This window comes from Cetorhinus maximus, chromosome 11 (genome assembly GCF_964194155.1).
Source record: "Cetorhinus maximus chromosome 11, sCetMax3.hap1.1, whole genome shotgun sequence".
In the NCBI taxonomy this organism is placed as follows: domain Eukaryota; kingdom Metazoa; phylum Chordata; class Chondrichthyes; order Lamniformes; family Cetorhinidae; genus Cetorhinus; species Cetorhinus maximus.
The window spans coordinates 123,174,194-123,191,128 of NC_135889.1; the positions used below are offsets into that span (position 1 = coordinate 123,174,194).

General features: G+C 49.8%; 1 protein-coding gene across 1 annotated transcript in view; it reads left to right on the top strand.

Annotated features, from left to right (window-relative positions):
- Window positions 1-16,935, top strand: part of spega (striated muscle enriched protein kinase a) — a 1,124,881-nt gene that overhangs the window by 603,984 nt on the left and 503,962 nt on the right. The window contains exons 6-10 of the mRNA XM_078551317.1: window positions 248-391; window positions 711-893; window positions 7,246-7,460; window positions 9,395-9,483; window positions 14,934-15,109. Coding sequence (XP_078407443.1) covers window positions 248-391; window positions 711-893; window positions 7,246-7,460; window positions 9,395-9,483; window positions 14,934-15,109 — 807 coding nt within the window. The remainder of the gene's footprint in view (window positions 1-247; window positions 392-710; window positions 894-7,245; window positions 7,461-9,394; window positions 9,484-14,933; window positions 15,110-16,935) is intronic.

Consider the following 16,935-nt stretch of genomic DNA (forward strand, 5'->3'; position numbering starts at 1 on the left):
CAAGCTGACGATGGGGGGGTCATAGTTGTGAGGGGGAGGGGGTGGTGGTGGGGGATGCGGGGGCCCGGTGCCCAATTGGGGTTTGTGAGAACTCTGTCAAGGACCACAACTCAAAATGTTCACCGTTAAACTATCGCTGCGTTTTTCTTCAATATCCACTACCCCCTGTGAACCACGGGACAAAGTGTTTCTGAATCCCAGTGCCAGGCTTTAAATTCACTGTGGTTGGTCTTCTTGTTTTCAGCAGAATCTTCAGATGATTCCTTTGTCTCGGCCGGTGAAGATCCCTTGGAGCCGCCAGTGTTTGAGATTAGCATCACTGACACGCTGGTCACTGTTGGAGCTTCTGTGCTTTTAAAATGTATCATCACAGGAACCCCAATGCCTCAAGGTAGGATATGACAATGGTCACATGACTCTCAGCTAAAGAAGGATATTGCATCTATATTTTATACACAGCACCTTTCACATCCTCCTCATCTCCCAAACCATTTTACAGACATTGAATTAGCGGTGGGGGGGCGGTGATCACATTGCTGTTTGTGGGATCTTGCTGTGCAGACTTTAGTTGCCGTGTTTCCTACATGACAACAGTGACTTCACTTCACTTCAAAAGCACCTCACTGGCTGCAAAGTGCTTTGCGATATCCTGAGGCTATGAAAGGTGTTGGTTCATTCACTCATTTGTTTTTCTTCATCTTCCTGAACAGTTGTTTGGAAAAAAGACGGTGAAATCCTGAAAGCGAGTCAAACCCACATCCTGAAAGCGGAAGGCGAGAGGCACACGCTCTTCATCCCATCCGCGAGCACACTGGACGGGGGCCTGTACTCCGTCAGCGCAGCCAATGAGGTCGGGCTGGCCAGCTGCTGCGCCTCTGTCCAAGTCCGAGCAGGTAGGTGACCGACAGCAAACAAAGGCCTTGCATTTATATAGCACCTTCCACCTCCTTGGGATGGTACTTCATAAATGGGATTGCACCGAATTACATTACACTTACGGCCATTTGGTCCAACTAGCCCATGTTGGTATCTATGCTCCACATGAACCTCCTCCGGCCCCCTCCTCATTTCAACCCATCACATAATCTTCCATTCCTTTCTCCCTCGTCTGTTTATCCAGCTTGCCCTTAGATGGATCTACACCATTCGTCTCAATCGTTCCCGGTGTAGTGAGTTCCCAGATTCTCACCATTCTCTGGGTGAAGATGTTTCTCTCTGTCGGATTTGTTAGTGACTATTCTATATTGATGGCCTCTGGTTCTGGGCACTTTTCAGTGTCCAGTTTCCTGCAAGCAAAAGGAACATGTCCAGACATTGCAACTTTTTTGAATAGACACAATAGCTCCCTGGTGCATTTGCCATGGCAACATCTTGACCAATCAGAGCTGACTTGCCAACCAATCAGCACCCCCCTTTTTCTCAAGTAGTATAAATTGTTGTTCCCGTTGAGATTTGGCACTCTTGTGAATCTGTCCTGATGAGCGCAAGACGAAAAGATTCGACAACATGTCTCTTTTTTTCACCAATGCTCCAGTTTCTACTACCAGATGACTATTTGCATTTATATAGTGCCTTTCTCATGGTAAAACAATACCGGCTCAATTGGAGCCTTCGTGACTGAGATCGATAGATTTTTGATGGGTAAAGGTATTGATGGGCGCGGAACCAAAGCTGCTAAACGGAGTTAAGAAACAGATGAGCCATGGTCTAGTTGAACAGTGGGGGGGGTGAATGACCTCCTGTTCCTCATATTCCAAGGTGCTTCACAGGAATCAGACATTCGGCAGAGAGGCATTCGGATAAATGACTAAAAGCTTGGTCAAAGGGGTCAATTTTCAGGAACATTTTAAAGGAGGAGGAGGAGGTGGAGAGTTTTAATAAACAATTGAATAAAATGACCAGTTAATTAGTTTTAAATGAAGCTGTTTGAGGGATAAATATTTGTCCAGGACTCCAGGGAGAACTCGCCTGCTCCTCTTTGAGATAGTGCCTTGGGAACTCATCTGAAAGGGCAGCACTTCTACTGAAGGCTGAACCTTTGTAAGTGAGGCCACAAATAGAGTAATGCGTCCAGTTCTGGTCACCACACTTTCGGAAGGATGTGAGGGTCCTTGAGAGGGTGTCGAGGAGATTTATCAGAATGGTTCCGGGGATGAGGGGATTTTAGCGAGAGGGTTAGGTTGGAGAAGCTGGGATTGTTCTCCTTGGAGCAAAGGAGATTGAGGGGGAGATTTGATAGAAGGGGACATAATGAGAGGTTTGGATAAGGTAGACAAAAAAAAAAGCTGTTCACATTGGCTGATGGTACAAGGACTGGGGGGGGGGACACAGATTTAAGATTTTGGGCAAAAGATGTGAGGAAGACCTTTTTATGCAGTGACTGGGAGTGACCAGGAACTCACTGTCTATGAGGATGGTGGACGTGGAGACAATCAACCATTTCAAAAGGAAATTGGATGGGCACTTGTAGGGCTACAGGGATCAAGCAGGGGGATTGGGACAGACTGGATTGCTGTACAGAGAGCCAGCATAAACTTTGATGGGCCGAATAGCCTTCTTTTGTGCCACAATGGCTGTAGAACTTTAGGCCAGGACAGCCTGGGATCATCCTGCACACTCCCTCTTCATCTCACCCCTTCTAGGTGTATATTGAGGCATGGGTGGGGAGGCTCATTTGGTTTTGTGGGTGGGGGGAGAGGGTCTGGCTTGCTGGTCCCTTGGCAGGAGTCACCGTGCAGCACTGGGCTCCGCGGGGTTAATGTGTTACAGCTTTGACAGTCTGTCCTGAATATCTAGCCCGCAGCAACTACCTCAACTGACAACAGGTCCCCGTTTACAGACGATAGAATAGGAGACAGGACGAATACTGAAGAACAATGGGATAGATTTAAATCTTTCAGGTCAGGAGATCAAAAATATAAGTTAAATGAGCACAGGGAACCAAAAAAGTGGGAACAGTATTAAATAGAAAGGCTGAGGGAGACCTCGCGGTTAAATCTCAGGCAGTCCCTCGAGATCGAGGGTGACTCACTTCCACTCTGGGTTGATGGTTTCTGAAATGGCTGGTGAGTGCAGTGAGTGATCTGCAGACTCTGCCACATGTGGGGCAGGTGGTGCTTGGGGGGGGGTTGGGTAAATGGGTTGTTTGGGGGGGTTTATGCGCTCCCTCCGAAGCCTCGACTTCACCTCTTTACATTCCTGACACGACCTCTTGCTGTGCTCAGTGCCTTCCTCCATTTCGGTCAATCACGAAGCCAGGATCTCCTATGACTCAGCGAGGATGTTTGACCTCTTCAGGACGATGTCCTGAAGCATTTGAGGACATCCCTAAAGTGTTGTTTCCACTGTCCACCCGGGAGTCTCCTGCTACCACTGAGTTGCGAGGGGAGCAGTTGCTTGGGGTGGTCTGGTGTCAGGCGTACGAAATGACGTGTCCTACCCAGCATCTCAAAACGCTGGAGAAGTGGAACCAGCAGAGCCTTCTGAAGACCCTCCAAATCCGGAGGCAAGGAAGACGATCCAACAGCAGCTTCCTCTCCCAAGCCAACTTGCCCGGCATCGAGGCACTAGCCTCTCAAAAAAACCCTCAAATTTCTAGTTCTGAGGTAAGAATCCTACCCCACCAACGCCCCCCCCCACCCCCCATCTCCCCCCCTGAGCCACAGTGGACACCCCTTGGAGGGACTTCAGTCCATTTCCAGAATCTAGGGTCAGAACGACACATCAGAAAGATGGAACGTTTCTGACCACTTGCAGCCAGCTGGTTACAGAGACGAAAAACAAAAATAGCTGGAAAAACTCAGCATCTGCGGAGAGGGATACAGTTAACGTTTCGAGTCCGTACGACCCTTCATCAGAACATCATCGGGGTCATCCAGACTCGAAACGTCAACTGTATCCCGCTCCGCAGACGCTGTCAGACCTGCTGAGCTTTTTCCAGCTCTTTTCTGCTTTCCAGCATCCGCAGTATTTTGCTTTTAGCTCAGTTACAGAGACAGTTGTTTCTACAGTTGTCAGGAAAAGATGCCTGAAAGTTTCTGTTCACCAAGATGCTGGTGTTTACAGAATGATCTATCTGAGCACGTCCCATTTCCCAGTGTCACCCCTCCCTGCCCCCTCCTCCTCCTCTCCCCTCCTCCCCGCCCCCGCACCACCCAGCTCTGTTGAGAGATGGGATGATTCGATGGTGACGAGAATTGTATTTGGTTCTAAATAAAGAAGTGAAAATGCCAAGCATTCCTGGTGACGACATGTCCACTACTGCTCACTGCACTGCCTCGCAGTCTGACTGTTACCCTGCAAGTCAGAATCCGTGTTTGGGCCGAGAGATACTCCTGAGGATTCTTGGGATCATCCCGCTGACCCAATGTACCGGACCCATAAAGGGGAGGTGCTTCTCAATTTGAAAGGATTTTAAAATCCAGCCTGTAAACCCTGATTGCAATCTTCAGATCTTTTGCTTTGACTATTTTTGGTCCTGCTTTTTGGGTACTGCCAGCATTATTATTTTTTTCTTTTGGAAAAATTAAACACTTGGAAAGGAGTTTTTTGTTTTCATTCATCGTTGAAGAGGCTGTTTTGTTTTTTTTTTGGGGGGGGGTGGGGGGTTTGGTGGTGGGGGGGTGCACTGGGGGGCTCTGTGCCCCGGGGGTTTAGGTGGCTGAGCGTTTGGCCTGGCCACTCTGCTCTGTTCCAGCAGTTTGTTTGTTAACTGACCCCAGAAATGAATGCCAGAGAGATGAGAGATCAGGGCTGCCGCTTCCATCTTCCTTCATCCCAAGACTGGTAAGAGCTGGGACTGACGCACAGGAGACGTTGGGTGGGATTTTCTTCCAGGACAATTAGAGAATTTCGGAAGTGGGCGTGAGGTTTGCTCTGCATTGCAGCAACACTCAACCCCCTTCACCCCTCTCCTCCTTAAAAGTGCTCCTTTAAAACCTACCGCTTTGACACAGCTTACCAGCTGTCTGAATACCTGCTTCTTTGGCTCAGTGTCAGTTTTTTTTTGTCTGGTAACCCTCTTGTGAAGCGCCTTGGGTCGGTTTATTGGTTAAGGGAGCTATATAAATGTAAGTTGTTGTTCTTGGAAGCTACACTTCAAAAGTAGTTCATTGGCTGTGAGGCACTTTGGGACTTCCTGAGGCTGTGAAAGGGGCCACAGAAATGTGAGGTCTTTCTGACACATTCATACACGGCGAGCGGATTAATTCACTGGGGGGGTAAAGGGGAGCGTCTTGCGTGCAAACTATAGTCATGGATGATTCTGTACCTTCCACTGGGAGCCCACTTATCTCCTGCACAGGACCTGTACCCCCATTTAAACCCCACATCATCACCCAGCCCCTCCCCTTCACCCAACCCCTCACCCAGACCCTCCCCCTCACCCAGACCCTCCCCTTCACACAACCCCTTACCCAGACCCTCCCCTTCACACAACCCCTCCCCCTCCCCATCACCCAACCCTTTCACCCAACCCTTCCCCCCTCCCCCTCAGCCAGCCCCTCCTCCTCACCCAGCCCCTCCTCCTCACCCAGACCCTCCACTTCACCCAACCCCTCCCCTTCACCCAGCCCCACCCCCAGCCCCTCCCCCTCACCAAGCCCTGCCCCTTCATCCAACCCTCTCACCCAACCCCTCCCCCTTCCCCCTCACCCAGCCCCACCCACAGCACCCTACCCCCTCACCCAGCCCCACCCACAGCACCCTACCCCCTCACCCAGCCCCACCCCACACCACCCTACCCCCTCACCCAGCCCCACCCCCACCACCCTACCCCCTCACCCAGCCCCACCCCACACCACCCTTCCCCCTCACCCAGCCCCACCCCACACCACCCTACCCCCTCACCCAGCCCCACCCACACCACCTTACCCCCTCGCCCAGCCCCACCTACACCACCCTACTCCCTCACCCAGCCCCACCCCCACCACCCTACCCCCTCACCCAGCCCCACCTACACCACCCTACCCCCCACCCAGCCCCACCCCCACCACCCTACCCCCACCCTCACCCAGCCCCACCCCCACCAGCCTACCCCCCCACCCAGCCCCACCCCACCACCCTAGCCCCCCACCACCCTACCCCCCCACCCAGCCCCACCCCCACCACCCTACCCCCTCACCCAGCCCCGCACCCTCAACCAGCCCCGCCCCCATCACCCAACCCCGCCTCATCACCCAAATGCTCCATATCACACAGCCTCTCCCCACCACCCTACCCCAGCCCCTCCCCCTCACCCAACACACCCCCACACCCAGACCGTCACCATCACCTAGGCCCTGCCCCTCACTCAACCCCTCCCCCTCACCCAGCCCCTCCCCCCAGCCCTACCCCCTCTCTCAACCCCTCTCCCTCACCCAGCTCATCCCCCCTCACCCAACCCCTCACCCTCACCTAGCCCCACCCCCACCACCATACCCCCTCACCCAGCCCCTCTCCATCACCCAGCCCCTCTCCATCACCCAGCCCCTCTCCATCACCCAGCCCCTCTCCATCACCCCTATCACCCTATCACTCTATTCCCCCATCACCCTATCCGTGCCCACCCATCACACTATCCCCCCCCATCACCCTATTCCCCCACCCCATCACTCTCAACCCCCATCCGGCCCCTCCCCTATCTCCATTCCCCCCGCCCCCCCCACTCTCCTATCCAGCCACATCCCAACCCCCGCACCAGCTACTCATCCCTCTAGATTAAGGAATGATCTATTTGAGGCAGTTAAGATGATTAAAAGATTTGATATGGGTCGATGGAGAGAAATTTTCTCTCTGGTGGGGCTGAGGGAATCTGGTTTGGCCCCAATGAGGATATTGCATCCAGTTCTGGTCACTTTAGGAAGGATATGAGGGTCCTTGGGAGGGTGCAGAGGAGTTTTACAGAATGGTAACTGGAACAATTTAGCTGTAAGATGAGGAATATTATAATATTTACCTCAACAACACCTCCATGATAGTGAGTTCCACATTCCCACTAATCTCCGGGTAAAGAAAACTCTCCCGAATTGCCGATTGGATTTAGCAATGACTATCCGTTTTGGTCTCCCCTGCATCTTTCCTACATCGACCCTATCAAACCCTTCCATAATGGTAAAGACTACTTCAAAGCAGTAATGACCGTTTGTGGCCAATGTTTAGAGGGGACACTGACCTTATCCAGGCCTGATTGTCGAGGTGTAAGTGTGCTGCATTGTGGGGGATTTTGCCTTAACTGAACATGAGTTACCTCTCTCCGTGACAATGCAGACTCTACTGCGGATCGAAGGACCCTACCCATTCCCACCGAGCTCTACAGTCCCATCACATCCGATGAAGAATATCTCAGCCCCTTGGAGGAACCCGTCGATTTAACCTACAAAGGGAAACAGGCCCTGAGATTGCCGGAGACCTGCGAGCAACAGAGTGTGTACGAACCCCAGAGAGTCATAGAAACGCACTTCAAAGCTCCACCTAGCTTTCAGGTAAGCCCTGGCTGAATAGCCTGTGCTCCGTGTGAAACAAGGTAGCAGCTGGATCGCCACTGAGAACCGCTTCTCCATTCATACTCATAACGCTCCTACTTTTAGCCCCAATCCTCAGTACAATACTCCTCCCGAGCTCCCCAACATCACAGATGCCAGTCTTCAACCAATTCGATTCACTCCGCGTGATATCAAGAAATGGCTGAAGGCACTGGATACTGCAAAGGCCAAGGGCCCTGACAATATTCCAGCGATAGTACTGAAGACTTGTGCTCCAGAACTTGCCGTGCCCCTAGCCAAGCTGTTCCAGTACAGCTACAACACTAGCATCTACCCGGCTATGTGGAAAATTGCCCAGGTATGTCCTATACACAAAAAGCAGGACAAATCCAACTTGGCCAATTACTGCCCCATCAGTCTACTCTCCATCATCAGTAAAGTAATGGAAGGGGTCATCAACAGTGCTATCAAGAGGAACTTACTCAGCAATAACCTGCTCACTGATGCTCAGTTTGGGTTCCGCCAGGGCCACTCAGCTACTGACCTCATTACAGTCTTGATCCAAACATTGACAAAAGAGCTGAACTCCCGAGGTGAGGTGAGAGTAACTGCCCTTGACATCAACTGAATGTGGCATCAAGGAGCCCGAGCAAAACTGGAGTCAATGGCAATCAGGGGGAAAACTCTCCGCTGGTTGGAGTCATACCTAGCACAAAGGAAGATGGTTGTGGTTGTTGGAGGTCAGTCATCTCAGCTCCAGGACATCACTGCAGGAGTTCCTCAGGATAGTGTCCTAGGCCCAACCATCTTCAGCTGCTTCATCAATGACCTTCCCTCCATCATAAGGTCAGAAGTGGGGATGTTCGCTGATGATTGCACAATGTTCAACATCATTCACGACTCCTCAGATACTGAAACAGTCCATGTCCAAATGAAGCAAAACCTGGACAATATCCAGGCTTGGGCTGATAAGTGGCAAGTAGCATTTGTGCCACACAAGTGCCAGGCAATGACCATCTCTAACAAGAGAGAATCCAACCATTGCCCCTTGATGTTCAATGGCATTACCATCTTGAATCACCCACTATCAACATCCTGGAGGTTACCTTTGACCAGAAACTGAACTGGACTGGGCATATAAATACTGTGGCTACAAGAGCAGGTCAGAGACTGGGAATTCCACAGAGACTAATTCACCTCCTGACTCCCCAAAGCCTGTCCACCATCTACAAGGCACAAATCAGGAGTGTGATGGAATACTCCCCACTTGCCTGGATGAGTGCAGCTCAAACAACACTCAAGAAGCTTGACACCATCCAGGACAAAGCAGCCCGCTTGATTGGCACCCTATTACCACCTTAAACATCCACTCCCTCCACCACCGATGCACAGTAGTAGCAGTGTGTGTACTATCTACAAGATGCACTGCAGGAACTCACTAAGGCTCCTTCGACAGCACCTTCCAAACATGTGACCTGTACCACCTAGAAGGACAAGGGCAGCAGACACATGGGAACACTCCAATTAACTCACCAAGTAACACTCCGAGTAACTCCAAGTTACTCACCATCCTGAGTTGGAAATATATCGGCCATTCCTTCAATGTCACTGGGTCAAAATCCTGGAACTCCCTCCCTAACAGCACTGTGGGTGTATCTACACCACACGGACTGCAGTTACCACCTTCTCAAGGGCAACTAGGGGATGGGCAATAAATACTGGCCTAGCCAGCGATGCCCACATCCCGTGAATGAATAACTTAAAAGTAAAACTCTGTGCCTGACGGGTTACACACCTTGCCCTCAGTTTCAGTCTTTCAGTGATAATGGTGAAAAATTCATTTCCTAATGTAAACAGTTAGGGAGAGTTTAATCACTCTGCCCATCTTTTGCCTGCTGTTTGTATGCCAGCTGACGCCTGTTGTATTTCTGTAGGTGCCCCTGAGTGATCAGGTTGCAGTGGAGGGACAGAACATCAGTTTAACTGTGTGTGTGTTGGGGGAACCGAAGCCCATCATTTACTGGTGAGTAAGAGTTCGGAGCTTTCTCCAGCCTCTCTTTCCATGTCACTGTTACTAGTTTTATAAGTTAATGGGCGGGATCGTCCCAGGTTTGCACTAAGTGCGGTAGCGGGCGTGAAAAAAGACGTTTTTCCCGCCGGCCGCAATGGCGGCTTTCCGCGCTGTATTGTCCCTTTCCCGCCTCATTCATTATGCAGCCCTAAGGAAACACGCTGTCTCGCTGGCGGGCAGCATCTGATTTGCCCGCCACGCCATTACCTCGCCACTTCCTCACGCCGGGCACCATATTTACACTGTAGCCGCGCACACACACTTCTCAATGTTTGTAGCCTAGGACTTGGGCCCCAGTGAAGACATGGCCCCAAAAGCCAAGAAGCATGTAGCCCCCCCCCCCAATTCAGTCACGCATTCTTGGGACACCTTTGGACGCCATGGAGGTCCACTGTGATGTCCTCTACCCTCACTCTGGCCGCAAGAGGTCCCTCTGTCTCATCACGCCGGCTCAGGAGGCAGTGACAGTGGTGGTCAGTGCCAATGCTGCACACAGGGAGTTGGCCATCCAGAAAATGGATGCATGATCTCATCCGTGCTGCCAGGGTAAGGCAACCATCTCGTCGCTCTAAACTCACACACTCACACCCATCACACATTCCCTGGCATCTCACTCACTGCCAGCTCAAGGGACATCACCACCCACTCTCTCACACACACCCTCACATCTCCATCTGGCCTCATCTCCTCTGGAGACTGCCTCCTCAGCCCTCACCCTCTTGAGGCCACTTGCACAGACCAACATGAGCCCCCACACACACCCTGAGATACCCCCACCCTCCCCCAGTACAGCCCTCGCCCTGCAGCCTCTTCCCTGGCCTGAGGCCACTTCTCCCCCCTCCCCCAGTACAGTCCTAGCCCTGCAGCCGTTGAGAAGCCACCCCCACCTTCCGGCTGGTCTGGTAGGTAGAGACCTGCCCATGAGCCCCTCTAAAAGTGATGTGGAGCTGCCTGTGAAGCCTGGCGCTGATGCCCGCGAGTGCTGCCTGAAGCAAGGTGGGCAAACAAACCTCGAAGTCCCGGGTGAAGTGCAGCTCACCAGGAGCACGTCGCTTATGTACAGTTGTGGAACACGTCAGCGTGATTCCCGGATGATCCAGCGTGGGGAGGATGATTCCGGCGAGCAGGGATTATAACGAGAAGCTAAAGTATTGAAATTAGGTTCCCGACATACAGCGATGGGAAACGTGGCCCGGCACTGGCCAGCAGAGCGGACGGTCGCAAACTGGCTTCACAACGGCATAAAGCCAATTTTTGGCCTGCTCGCCCTATTGTCCACTCACACCCACCACCAACAGGACCGGACGAGTCCACCCAATATTTTGAGCTATTTTTACCCCAGTGTGCACAGATGTGCGGACACACACACGCTCACACTGAAGCACATTCACAAGCACTGTGATCGAGGTCTCTCCTGTCAGAGCTGCACTTAACATCAATGCGATTAAATTCAACTTCATAGAGACAAACATAAGCCTGTCACAGACCCGAGTCCTCCTTCCCTGAAAGTTTACCCCTGTTCTGAAGTATATGGGGGTTTATAATTCCGCCCCTCCCCACCCTATAGGATATACGACACAAACAGGCCTTTTGGCCTAACCAGCCCATACTGGTGTTTATTCTCCACTCTCCCATCCTTCTTTATCTAAATCTACCATCATAACCCTCTATTCCCTTCTCCCACATATACTTGTCTCCTTTCCCCTTCAATGTATCTATACAATTCACTTCAAACACTCCCCATGGTAGCGAGTTCCATATTCTCCCCAGTCTTAAGGTAAAGAAGTTTCTTCTGAATTCCCTGTCGGATTTCTTGGTGACTTTCTGATATTGATGGCTTCTAGTTCTGCTCTCTCCCATAAGAGGAAACATTCTCTCCGTATCCACTCGATCAAAACCTTTCATCCTTTGAAAGACTTCTATCAGGGAACTTCTCAGCCTTCAGTTTTCAAGAGAGAAGAGACCCAGCCTGTCAGTCCTTTTCTGATATATACACCCACACATTTCTGATATCATCCTTGTAAAATCTTCTCTGCATCCTCTCCAGTGCCTCTGTATCCTTTCTATAATATGGTGACCAGAACTGTACTCCGTGCTCTAGGTGTGGTCTGGCCAAGGTTTGATACAGGTTCAGGATAACTTGCCCACTTCCCCATGAGAAATAAACCCAGTGTTTAGTTTAGTTTTCTTATGGCCTTGTTAACATGCTTTTTAACAATTTTTAATGATTGATGTATCTGTACTCCGAGACCCCTTTGTTCCTCTACCCCACCTAGACTTACACCTTCCAAGTTTAAGTGACCTCACTATTATTCCTACTAAAATATACTACCTCTCATTTACTTCATTCACCAATTATTTGCCCATTCTTCAAGTTTATTATTGTCCTCCTGTAATTTGTTGTAGCCCTCCTCAGTATTGACTATCACCCCACCCAGTAAACCACAAATTTGCAAATTGTATTTTTGATTCCAAAATCTAAGTCGTTAATGCAAATTGTGAGCAGCAGTGGTCCCTGCACTGATCCTTGTAGAACATCGCTTCCCACCTTCTGAATAACGACCCTTTACTCCCACTCTCTGCTTTCTGTCTTGAAGCTAGTTAGCAATCCACTCTGCCCCCTGACTCCACATTCTCCGACCTTATTCATTAGTCTATTATGGGGGCACCTTCTTGAAGCCTTTGAAAATCAAGATAAATTACATCTACTACATTACCCCTGTCTACCTCTCTGTTACTGCCTCAAAAAATTCAATAAGTTTGATCAAGCAAGATTTTCCCTTTTGAAATCCATGCTGACTTTACAATTATTCTTTGCTTTTTGTTTAACCAGGGAGGTTGGTGATGAATAATTTGGGGGGGAGGGTGGGGAGGGGGGGAGGCGGGGAAGGTGGGGAAGGTGGGGGAGGAGCTGTGCAAACACTCCCCTTGATCCTAGTGCCCAAAGATATATAGATGTATGTGAGATAACAACACACACAGAATGGGCACTACATATTCACACTCACACTCCAACACACAGACACACACTCTTACACAGAATAAAACACACACTCCTTCACAATCTAACACACACAAAAATACATTCCAATACGCACACATATTCTGACACATATTAACACAGTCCAACAATAACTGATATTGCGCCTTTAACATCATAAATTGTCCAAAGTGCATCACAGCACTTATAAAACAAAATATATACTGAAGCACGCACTCTCTGTCACACACAATCACACACATCTAATACATGCTCATACTAATGCACACCCTCTACACACACATCCTCTAACACACTAACACACACTCTCTAACACACACATCGTCTAACACACTAATACACACTCTCTAACACACACATCGTCTAACACACTAATGCACACTCTCTAACACACACACATACTCTAACACACTAATACACACTCTCTAACACACATACTCTAACACACTAATACACACTCTCTAACACACTAATGCACACTCTCTAACACACACACATACTCTAACACACTAATACACACTCTCTAACACACATACTCTAACACACTAATACACACTCTCTAACACACTAATGCACACTCTCTAACACACACACATACTCTAACACACTAATACACTCTCTAACACACACACATACTCTAACGCACTAATACACACTCTCTAACACACACATATACTCTAACACACTAATACAAACTCTCTAACACATACTCTAACACACTAATACACACTCTCTAACACACACACACATACTCTAACACACTAATACACACTCTCTAACACACACACACATACGCTAACACACTAATACACACTCTCTAACACACACACATACTCTAACACACTAATGCACACTCTCTACATACACATACTCTAACACACTAATACACACTCTCTAACACACACACATACTCTAACACACTAATGCACACTCCCTAACACACACACATACTCTAACACATTAATACATACTCTCTACATACATGTACTCTAACACACTAACACACACCCTCTAACACACACACATACTCTAACACACTAATACACACTCTCTAACACACACACATACTCTAACATACTAATACACGCTCCCTAACACACACACATACTCTAACACACTAATACACACTCTCTAACTGTTGTGGGGTGGCTGTGTTGTACTATTAGTGATAGAGTTGAGCAGCAGACACATCTTGGGTGGAAACATTAAGTTTATTTACAATATACTCAGCAGCAACTACACGTGTGCTTACAACTCCAACTCTATCTCCACACTGACTGCTGAGGTAGCCCATGCTACTCTCCTATTGGTTACTACAGATCATGTGATCTTGCCTAACAAGTATTGTAAAGGTGCTTTACACACTAAATAAAACTATAATTCATACAATAACACACACTCTAACACACTAATGCGCACTCTCTAACACATACATACTCTAACACACTAATACACAATATAACACACGCACATAACACACTAATGCATACACACACATCCAAACACACACTATCACACAAACACTAATATATGCATGCACGAACACACACTCTGAACGTTCACATACAAGCATAGTCTAACACACACACACATTCTCCTGTGCTCACTCTGTTGCTCAGGAAGGGCAGGAGTTTTAGATGCTGCAGCTTTTTGTCTACTGGCCGCCTCTCCTGTGGATTGTTTTCCACCCGTGCGTTGAACAGCTAACATAAAACCAGGAGCTTGTTGTGGGCCTGCACCCAGCAGATTGCTTGTTCTATTATTCCCCCTGTTCCTGGGACATGATACAGCCCACATCCAGCCAGCATTGCAGTAAGTCCTGACAAGTGTGTGAATACACTTCCCTTACAGCTCGATAGGTACAACAGAAGCCTCACACGCAGGACAGCGTGTTAGAATCATGCAGTGTCTACAACTCCCACACCTCTTGTCCTTGTTTGACAATTCCGGAGCTACCTTTCTCCTTAGAGATGGATTGGAGTATCATTGAGAGCCCTGTCTTCAGCTGTCTGGACCCATCTGATTCCCAGTTAATAAAGAGAGTATTCCCATCAGGATCCCAGGTTCGGAAAAATTCCCCCCCCCATTTTGTGATTCCCTGTTGAATCCGCGCACCCCCCCCCCCCCCCCACCCCCCAACCCGGGCAGCAAGAAGTCTAGGGAGGGAGTCACCCCATGGAAATCCTTGTCACTGACGCAGTCTGGGCACTGAGGCCTCGTCACTAGGAGCTCCCCCGGCCAACTCCCCACCCCCACCCCCATCCCCCGCCCCCAACCCCGATCGGGACAGCCACCACAGAGGGAATTCCTCCATTGGGAAGCCTCCTGGTGCCCGGAGGATTCTTCAGACGGGAATCCCATGGCTGTGCAGTAAAAACCTTTGTCTGACCTTCCCCGATAGGCTGAGGAATCGGGAACCGGTGAAAATCGACAGCCGCCATTACGTGCTGGAGGGAGAGCACGGGAGGTTCCACTTGAACATCGTGGCCGTGCAGAGGTCCGATTCGGGAATGTACTCCTGCAAAGCGATCAACGAATACGGAACAAAGCATTGCGACGGCAAGCTGGAGGTCAAAGGTGAGTGTGAGCCTTTCGGCCCCCTTCGCGGCCGCCATGTTTAGACATGGGCCAGTCAGCTCTGTGAGTTACTGTGTAATTCTCACCCCCCTCGATGGGACCAGCACTTAGAGGTAATAATGTTTCCAACCATCGAAGGGCCATTGGGAGGGTGCAGTTGATGTTGTGTCTATGAACTCTGTAAAAGACATTTCATAAAGCACCACGTAATCCGCTCGTTTACAAAACTGAACCCCACGTCATGAAAGGGACGGTGATAATGCGGACATGAAATTGGCTAAGAGTAGATCAAGGCTCGATGGACGGTTGCATTTTTTAGGTGGGCGGGCGCGTTGACAGTGCTCTCCCCCAGGGGTCAGGATGAGGGTCGCTGCTCTTTTCGATGTATATCGATGACCTGCACTTGTATACCCGCGGCATGATTTCAACATTCGCCAACGACACAAAACTCCGAAATTCGGGTAACAGTGAGGAGGACGGTAACAAGATCCTGGGAGGACGTAGACAGATCGGTGAAATGGGCAGACACGTGGCAGGTGAAGTTTAACACCGAGGTGCGAAGAGATACAATTTATTAGGAAGAAGCAAAATAAACTTAAATGGTGCAATTTCAGGTAGGGTGCAGGGACCTGGGGGGTGAATATACAGAAATTCTTGAAGGTGATAGACAAAGTTGAGGAGACTGTTGAGCAGATTGGGCCTATACTCATTAGGCTTTGGAATAATTAATTGCCTTATAATTTTCATTTCAGATTTCCAGCACCCGCAATATTTTGCTCTTGACTCCCTCTTAACCTTCTTTGCTCTAAGGAGAACCATCCCAGTTTCTCCAGTCTCTCCACATTAACTGAAGTCCCTCGTCGCTGGTCCCATTCTAGTAAATCTGTCTAACTCAGCCTTGAATGTTCAATGACCCAGCCCCCACTGCTCTCTTAGTGAAACAGGTAAGGTTCTGAGGGCGAGCTGACATGGGGTGGGGGGTGGAACGCTGAGAGGAGGTTTCCTCTCGCGAGGGAGTCTAGAACTGGGGGGGGTGGGCACAGATTCAAAATCAGGGGTCTCCCATTTGGGATGGAGATGAGGAGGAATTTCTTCTCTGAGGGGGCTGTTAGCCTGTGGGATTCTCTTCCTCGGAGAGCAGTGGGGGCTGGGTCATTGAACATTCAAGGCTGAGTTAGACAGGTTTTTGATTGACAAGGGGAGTGAAAGGTGGGGGACAGGCAGGAAAGTGAGTTAAGGCCACGTCAGATCAGCCATGCTCTTACTGAACCGTGGAGCAGGCTCGAGGGGCCGAATGGCCTCCTCCCTCTCCTAATTTCGATGTTAAGAATAGCACACACAATCCATGCTTTATTAATAAAGATATAGGGTACAAAAGCAAGGAAGTTACACTGAACCTTTATATAAATCACTGGTTTGGTCTCAACTTAAGTATTGTGTCCAATTCTGGGTCCGCACGTTAGGAGGGATCTCAAGGCCTTGGAGAGGGTGTCGGGGAGATTTACTAGAATGGGACCAGCGACGAGGGACTTCAGTTAATGTGGTGAGACTGGAGAAGTTGGGATTGTTCCCCTCGGAGCGGAGAAGGTTAAGAGGGAGTCGAGAGCAAAATATTGCGGGTGCTGGAAATCTGAAATGAGAAACAGAAAGCACGAGGAACGCTCAGCAGGTCAGGCAGCCTCTGTGGTGAGGGAAACAGAGTTAATGGGGCGGGGGGAGGATGCGGGGGCGCTGGGGGGGGGTGGGGGTGGCGAGCAGTCCCGGGTGGTCAAAGACTGGTTCGGAGGGGAGAGAGAGGAGTGGGACAATCCCTGGAAGGTGAAGTC